This window comes from Urocitellus parryii, chromosome 6, assembly GCF_045843805.1.
Source record: "Urocitellus parryii isolate mUroPar1 chromosome 6, mUroPar1.hap1, whole genome shotgun sequence".
In the NCBI taxonomy this organism is placed as follows: domain Eukaryota; kingdom Metazoa; phylum Chordata; class Mammalia; order Rodentia; family Sciuridae; genus Urocitellus; species Urocitellus parryii.
In genome coordinates, this window is record NC_135536.1 from 145,839,133 (window position 1) to 145,847,633 (window position 8,501).

The following is an 8,501-nucleotide window of genomic DNA, read 5'->3' on the forward strand; positions in this document are numbered from 1 at the left end:
TTCATAAGAGGTATTTGTCTACACATTTCTGTTTTTCTATCATCCTCTGGTTTTGGAATTAGAATAATACTGGCCTCATAAAATTAGTTAGGAAGTGTTCCTCTTCCATTTGTCTGAAGGAGATTATTGTAAAATTTTTATTCTTATTCCCCTTTAAATGTTAAGAGTCTCTAGTGATACCATCTGGGAATGTAAATTTCTTTTTTTATTACAAATTTAAATTAATGGTTATAGGACTGTTGGGTTTTGGTGGTTTGTGTTGTTTAAGGAGTTGATCTATTTCTTCTAAGATGAAAACTTTTTTGTTCACAGTATTCCCTTATATCATTAGAATAGCTTGCAGGATCTATAGAGTTATTACCTGTTTCCTGTTTAATAGTAATTTATCTTCTTTTTATCTTTGTAAGTCTTTGAGGACATCAGTTTTATTGATCTTAACCCTAATGATGTTTTTAATTTTGTTGATTTCTACTCTTTTTCTATTCTGTCATAAACATTTTCATTTCCTACCAGTTTATGTCTCAGCAGCTTCTGTCCAGGTAAGCAGATCTTAGCTGTGACTTCTCTATTCACTGTCTCTAGATTTTGAGGTGGCACTTTATTGTACAATTTCAGTTCTCCAAAGGGATTAAGAAAAATTGTTGATTTTCAATTCCTTCAACATATATTTCTTGTGAAAAACAGACCGCCGGCTCTTTACGTGTCCAAGATGAAACCAGACATCTCATTTATAGATCAGTTATTTCAATTTGTTGAAGTTTATTTAATAGACCTATATATAGTAAACCTTCGTGATTATTTCATAGGCATTTGAAAAAAATTATATGTTTTACAAATGCTATTGAGTGTAGTATTCTAAATATGTCAATTAGATCCTTTGGTTTATTGTATTACTCAGTTCTTCAATACCTATACTGATTGTTTTATATAGTAGTTCTATCAGTTCTAATTGTAGGTTTATGTATTTTTCCTTTTGGCTCTATTTTTAACAGCTTTCTTGAAATTATTCAGATATTCTACAGTTTTACCAATTTAAAGTATACAATTCAGTATATATATAGTATATCCACAAGTATATGCAACCATCACCACAGTCCATTTTAGAACATTCTGTCATTCCTAAAAGAAAACCTGGTACTTTTAGCTGTTAGTCCTCTGTCCTCCCCCATGACATATCCAGCTCTGAACAACTTTTTCTCCACTTTCTGTCATTATAGATTCCCTATCCCAGTCTTTTGACTTAAGGGAACATACTTTTTCTGGAGATTTTTTGTTTGTCCTTGTGGGTGGTTCTGAATTGGAGGCTTCTGCTAAGACACATGAGGTAATAAGGTAATAATATCTAAGACCTGACAGCCCAGAGAACTTACCCTTGCTGTGTTGTTGCTCAAGTCCCAAGGTCCTTATGTTATCTGCCTTCATTCTACATTTCAGAGTCATCCTAAACTTGTTTGTTGTGCTATAACTAGGATGTTTAAGTTATAACATGGAAGACTAGAGGAAATGGTGATATTCTATCTTGACAGAATCAAAAGTCTCCACTGAAATAGATATTGCCAGCACAGCCCAAAGGGACCCATCAAATGTCTGTCTTTCTTTATAATGGACAGTTCTGGCTACACTCTTCTTTCCCATTTAATACCTTACTATGTATCAGGTTTCAAACATTTGCAGGTTTATTTCTGACCTCTAGTAGGCGTGTCTTAAAACTTCAAGGGTGCTTGCTCCTTCCATTTGGTATTCCCCTCACCAGTACATATCTTAATGCTTTAGTGAAAGGAATCTCTTGACCCTTTTGGAGATTTTTCAGGTGACTGAGGAGGATACTCTAAATTGGGTCCAACCCAATGTTCCCATAGCCTCAGCCATGTTCCTCATTGCATCATAAAATGAGTATCCTTTTAGGCCACCATATCATAAGTCTATGCTCTCCTGTCTCTAAAGTCTTCAGGAAAAGATCCAGCATTTGATCTCATTGACTATAGCCCTCTACTGAGTCAAGGCTATTGTTATTCATTCCCAGGTGCTTGAGTAACATATTAAATCCTGAGGCCTAGGTGAAATACCCTTGTTTGGCCTGATCCAACCTTCTATTTATTCTCATTGGCTAATGTACTTAGAATCTGTTTCCACATTTGCTTTCCAGGTTCCTTCTAATATATTGTGACAAGATCCTGTGACTTCTTCATTGTATACATTATCTCCTCCAGGAATAGACCTTACAAGATCTCTGGGTCATGCTGGGATTTTACTCTCTTGATGGCCATAGAGGCAATGAGTATTGGTGATGGTGGTTCCTGAAAAGAATAGGTTCTTCATTTTTAGGTAGCCACCCTACATGTAGCCATTAAAATATTTTTATGCAAAGGAATACTGGTTTTCTTACAAGGCAGAAAATGCTGCTTCTGATATGAAAAGATGTTCAAAGATGTTAGAGGCTCAAGGTCCTTAGATTGGTGTCTGTCCAAAGGCTTCTCCCTCAAGTCTCAAGTTCCCACTACCTCCCAACCAGCACCTTTATCTTAGCATAGAGATTTCGCATAAGCATCCCATTACCTGGCTGATGATTCTGCAGCCTCTACTTTTCAGGCCTCAGCCATGTTCCTCATTGCATCATAAAATGAGTAGCCTGAAAGGTCAGGCAACCATAGAAACTTTCTGATTTTCTACCTATTCCTTGAGTTGAGATTTCAAGGCATGAAGCCTGCCCCTCCCCTCCCTGTCTCTCTCTCCTTGTCTCCCTCCCCTCACCCCCAATCTTGTCAACACAGTCAGAAGCCATGTCACCCAAAAAGACTGATTCACCATGATGGCCATAGTCATCAGGTTCCCTAGCCACTTGCTCTCCTGTGCCTTATTGTCCATTGCCATTTTATTTGATGCTTTGAGTAACTGCAATGCAACAGAATGCTCTACCAATTAGTAGGGTAGAGTCTGTAGAGATCACTTTCCTAGGCTACACAAATAGGCAGAGACTGGATTAAGGGGTGAGGAATAGAAAACACTTAGCACAGTAGCCTCTTTTCCCCTCACCAGAGGATGGCACTTCTGGTGGGAACACCTAACACCTGGAGCTGTCCAGAGGGTGTCAGAGGCCTCCAGGCAGAAGTCTCCAAATAGGAGTTTGAGAAGGGATTCCTCTGGTATGTGGGAATACCTTGAACTGTGTTAACAGATTCTGAAATTATTTCCATGAACAATGTATGGGAAAACCTTTGTTAAAATTATGTTAAGCTCTGCAGTATGTATGTATTCTAGCTAAATGGGTTTCTGTTGTATGATTTTAATAATGTACTACAAAATCTGATTGCACTGTTAGTTCTACTAAGCACAGTTCAGAACAGGATATGGAAGAAGGCTAATTATTCCCCAGCAGTGAGGTTAGGGATAGTATGTCATCAGAACACCACTAATAAAACAAGCACACACATGCACACACATGCCTTACCTGATGACAGCTCAGTTTTAAAAGGAAATTTGTATTTCTGTAATGCAGTCTGTTGACCATGCCCAATCATTTATTTGTAACAAAGAAAGACTGTCTCCAGTGGAAAGAATCCAGAGACTTTAATCTTGAACTAACAGTGTTCTCTCTCCTTTCTCCCCTTCCAGGAGGACAACTGTTAGTTTTGTGGCTTACTGCTGCTCCACCCACTGTCTGCAGACTTTTGACCTGCTGAGTTGATAAACACTCAAGAGCCTCAGGAGCACTGCCGGCTTGACACCAAGGCCGCCTCTGAGTTGCACACTGTGTGCGGCAGGGCTTGGATAGTCCAACCAGGGCAGAACAGGCCCTTCCATCCTGTCCTGTCTCATGCGGGGGCATGCAGAACTCTCTGGAAATGTCATATTGAGCTGCACAGCTAAAACGCCTTCACCCTTCCCCCAAGTTGGAATATATCCTCCCCCAAATTAAGGACATCCTGTCTTCTGTGTTTTTTTCCTTTTATGTGAGTGTGTCTCATACGTAAACTATTTAGTTTGATGAACCTCCACACGTCTAATTTAAAGTGAGTTCCCTGAAGAACTATTATTTGATAATACAGGCAAATTAACTTTTGAACAGCTTACCTTCAGTGATACTTCTCCTGCTCTCTTTCTTTCCCCCAGAGGATTATTTCCCCATGCGATTATTCTCCATGGTTTCTCCAGTGGAAACTTGTCAGTTTTTAGCATCTCATCACACTCCATGGCCTAATAGTCTCGCATACCAGGGTGGGGTGCCTGAGTTGGCGGCAAAGTTAGACTCCTGTGGAGGCGCAGCAAGATCCCAGAGCACACACCCTCTGGAAAGTTACAACCTTATTTGTAAGTTTTGCAATGTATTAAGAGACCATCAAGAGGGATTTAAAAACGAAAATGAAATACACTCTGATTTGAAAGACTATATACAAAAAAATAATTTAAAAAATGTTTTAACTTCCTAATGAGATTCTTTTTTAATAAATGAGAAGCTCAAGAAATATTTGAGGCTTTAAAAGATCTTATCCTTTCTAGATTTAAGCATTTTTCTGCATAATAAGAAAAGGGGAGAAAACACACACCAAAATAAGACCTCCCTGTTCCCATTAGGTGGGTTTATGATTAAATTCATACTGATTTTGAGCTATCATTGTTACATGTGAAAAAATGGCTTCAGCTACGTCTGCTACTAGTTGTTAGCAGGGCTATCCAAAGTACAGCTTGAGCGCATTATTTACCTAGTGCATGAGCTTGTGTTCATTTTGACTCTGGATTTCTTATATATGTAACATTGTTGTCCAGATATCACTGAGAAAATACAGGTGAAGTCCAAACAGCCTTGGGCTTTGGTTAAAAAAAAAAAAAAAAAAACCTCCATAAACAGCCTGTGAGCCTACCCCTGCCAGAGAGACAAACTCTTCATGGAAGAGTCACGTATTTGCCCTTGCTTTAAAAGAATGGCATTTTAGTGTTACTTTGCTGCCAGATGTTCATCTGGTTGCTGTGAAGTGATTTTTTTTAAAAGAAAAAAAATTGTTCTCTAAGGCAGGACTGAAAAGAGAACCAGGAAGGGTTGCTTGATAGAAAAGTTATTTTCAAAAACTTTCAGACTTGTCAAAAATCTGGTTGATGGCATTTTATTAGCTGCCCTAACTCTGTAATGCTAGGCTCTAACAGTGCCAAAAATCCTACATAGTTACTGACAAATGTGTGATCTCTTTACAGTCACACCACCTGCTGCTCAGAAAGCAGACTATCTGGGGAGAATGGTGAAGGCAGAAAGTTACCATGTGTTCCAACTGTATTCGCACTGTTCTTACTTCCTCTTGTCCCTTTCATAACTTAGTCTGTTCAGCCTTAACATTTCAAAGGCCTAAAGTATAATAGAAACGGAAGATCTGTATCAAAATGTACCACTTCTTTCATCTTTTGGAATAATTGAAGTTTTAGCAAAATCCCTACTTGTATGTAAGTTGACGGGTGAGAAATGTGGCATGAAACTTCACAAATGTGCTTCAAGCCTTAGTGACTGATACCTGTTATTTAAATGACAGTAAATATATTGCTACATCTTTCTGTTTCACCCTCTGCCATCATATATCTTAAAATGGAGCCCTGAAATGTGCTAACCTGATATTCAGGAATTCTCATTGAGATAAAGTATGTAATAATCTTGTTTTAACATGTTTGCAATTTTACAAAGACACTTAGACTCCAAGCATCCTCTCTTTACCTGTTATAAACTGGAGTGTGTTGAATATCAGCCTTGGTGGGGCAGCCAGTCTTTGGGCAATCTCAACCTTAACCCTGGGTTGCAGCATCTGGGTTTAATTGATGAGAAAGGGAACTTATAACATGGTTTCCCTGGTGCTGTTCATTACAGAAATTTTGTGCTGGATTCACTGATGTCATTCCCAACTTTGATATTATAAAGGAGTGTTGTCAACTGGAGAAAATTTGACTACATGCTGTGTATTTGAATTTTGTCCAAACCTTTGCAGAAAGGCAAATCTAAAATTATTATGTATGTTATTTACTTTTTTTTAACAGTGCTGGGGATCAAGCCCAGGTCCTCGTGTTTGCTAGATAAATGCCCTTACCATTTGTTGTTGCCTTGAGCAGTAGTTATTCTAAGTAGAAAAATACTTCATGCAATAATAGTAATTTTTTAAAGTGAGCCACTTGGAATGTAGAGTCTGTTCAGGTAAGTTTACAACAGTGACCTCATGTGTGGTTGGCTAGTGGTAAGTTTTAAAATCCAGGATGGCCTCATGAAACAGGTCATCTGGGAAGCAGTACCAAGGGGTCTACGTCACTGCATCACTCTACCAGTGCTTTTCAGTATGCCTAATGGTTATGCCAGAAATCTTAACTATAATATTGTGTAGATGAAATGCTACATCTTCAATTAATGTGTATTTTGAGTGCACTTTAAAATATTTTTAAATATTTTAATAGAGAGGACCAGAAAGGACTGGTGGAGGATCCTCTCTGGCTACTAAAAATGATTAGTGATCTTGTTTATTATCTGGCCCTCGTCTTCTGGAAGAGTGAGGGGCATATTAAACTTTCTTTGGTCAGTGTATTCATCTCTCACTAAATCCTTCCACACTCTACTTGTCTGACTATCTCACATTCGTTTCACATTGAGTATTACATATTAAAATGTTTTGGGGTCTAAGGGGAAAAAAATAAGAAGAACTTCAACACCAGTTGACTGCATGTAGTTTTGCCTAAAACATATACCTATTTCATAATCTCTGGGAACTTTCAAAGGCAGTTTTTAAAATTATTAATACTAATGTTTAGTTTTCCTTCCTTAAAAAAAATGACTTTTTTTTTACTATTAAAAAAACTTAAACCTAGTACATTGCTTCATCAGAAATCAAAACATTTTTATTCAGATGATTTGTGAACATGGACACTTAACTGGACCAACATTAATACAACCTAGTATAATTCAATATTGAGATGTAAATTCATTGCATAGACTCATAAACACTCTTTGACAATCTTATTTAAATGCTTTCTTACATAACCCCGACCATTTTATTATGCTTTTATTTTTGCAATTTCCATTCACTCCTGCTTGTTCCTAATGAGGCTCTTTTACATTTCTCCAAGAGCTCAGTGAATATCTTGCCTTTTCTTCAGAGAAGATTTTTATGAAATCTGTGCTCATGAAAATAGCTCCATATCTGTCTAGAAAATCACTTAAGTCTCACCGTCTCTACCCAGGAAGTACCTCTCTATGTCATCAGCTAATAGATCTGAAAGTAATGCAGGTGTCTCTTAGGAAAGGGATTGATCATAGCAGAGTGACTGTTATCCTCAGTCAGAAAAAGAGCGTGCTTCACAGCCTAAGATGTGCTCTTTGAAGCATGACTACATGGTCTTTCGTACTTCAGACACAGAAAAGCACTGGCAGCCCAGAGTGGTGGCTAAGCAGAAGGTGCAGCATTTGGAGGTCATTTTTAAATGCAATTAAGAAACCTGCAAGAGTTGTTCTGTTTTCTTTCCCATTCCACCTTACAGTAAAGTATGGGTTATCCTTGCTGCCTATGTTAAAAAGCATCAGGTTTTGTTTCTTCTGGTGATTGAAGATATATGTGTCTGTAATGAAAAGATTGTCTAACATTCTGATTCTGCCATCCAGAAGTTATGGCAATGTCCACTTGGAGTATGGCCATTTTCTAAAATTCATACTGCATCCAGTCTGGTTGCATGTTTATAGAATAATTGAGTTTGAGCCATACGAATGCTCAGAAATGTCAGTGGTGGTATCTTTATTGTTTTATCCAAATTCATTCTGTAGGAAAGAAAAGAGAGCATTAGATATTTAAATCAAAGCCAGTGAAAATGGTTGAGGAAGGACCTCTGAACACCTTTCACTCACTGTCAAAGCAAGAAGAAATTGGCTCAAAATGTCAGAATTCACTTTTTTTGGAATTCTGGAAACTAACCAAGGGCTGCAGCAATCCAAGGAGTACTTATTAATTCAAGAAAAACAACTGGATCACAGCATGAACAGTGAGCTTTGTGGTGTTTTAACTTCCTCTTTTTCCATCCCCTTTCCATCTCCACTGGCTCCTTGAAAACCAACAATACACAGTGGTGTATAACAGTAGCCTGGAAGCCACCAGAGGGGGCAAAGGAGGACAGAGCTCCTTTAAAGCCTCATTTCCACAGAACTGTCATTTGACCTGTTGGGCAGTTCTCTGGAAGATATTACTTGCCGGACTGTCTTTATTTTACGGGATTTGAGTTTGTCAAGTGTGAAAAGCCTTTTCCTCTGGAACATTTGCTGAAAAATACTCAGGAGATAATTAACATGTGACTGCCTGGAGCAGCACATAATCCTTGCAGTGAACAATAGGCTAACCAAAACCTTAAGAAGAAAAGCTGGGGAATGAGGTGTCAGAGGAGTTTTGAAAAGCTCTGGTATTCTGGGGGTTAGATGGTCATGCACGTGTGTAGAGCTTTGCACTTACCAATGTATGTACCCTTGCTCAGGAAAGACCTGATAACGTCCTGAACTC

The 8,501-nt window shown here is 38.2% G+C and overlaps 1 protein-coding gene across 3 annotated transcripts in view; it reads left to right on the forward strand.

Moving 5' to 3' along the window:
• Lrrc28 (leucine rich repeat containing 28) overlaps positions 1-4,855 on the forward strand; it is a 136,142-nt gene extending 131,287 nt beyond the window's left edge. For all 3 annotated transcript variants that reach the window (XM_026394714.2, XM_026394716.2, XM_026394715.2), the window contains one exon: positions 3,613-4,855. In XM_026394714.2, the coding sequence (XP_026250499.1) occupies positions 3,613-3,685 (73 nt within the window). In that variant the 3' untranslated portion in view covers positions 3,686-4,855. The remainder of the gene's footprint in view (positions 1-3,612) is intronic.
• Positions 4,856-8,501: the final 3,646 nt, after the last annotated feature.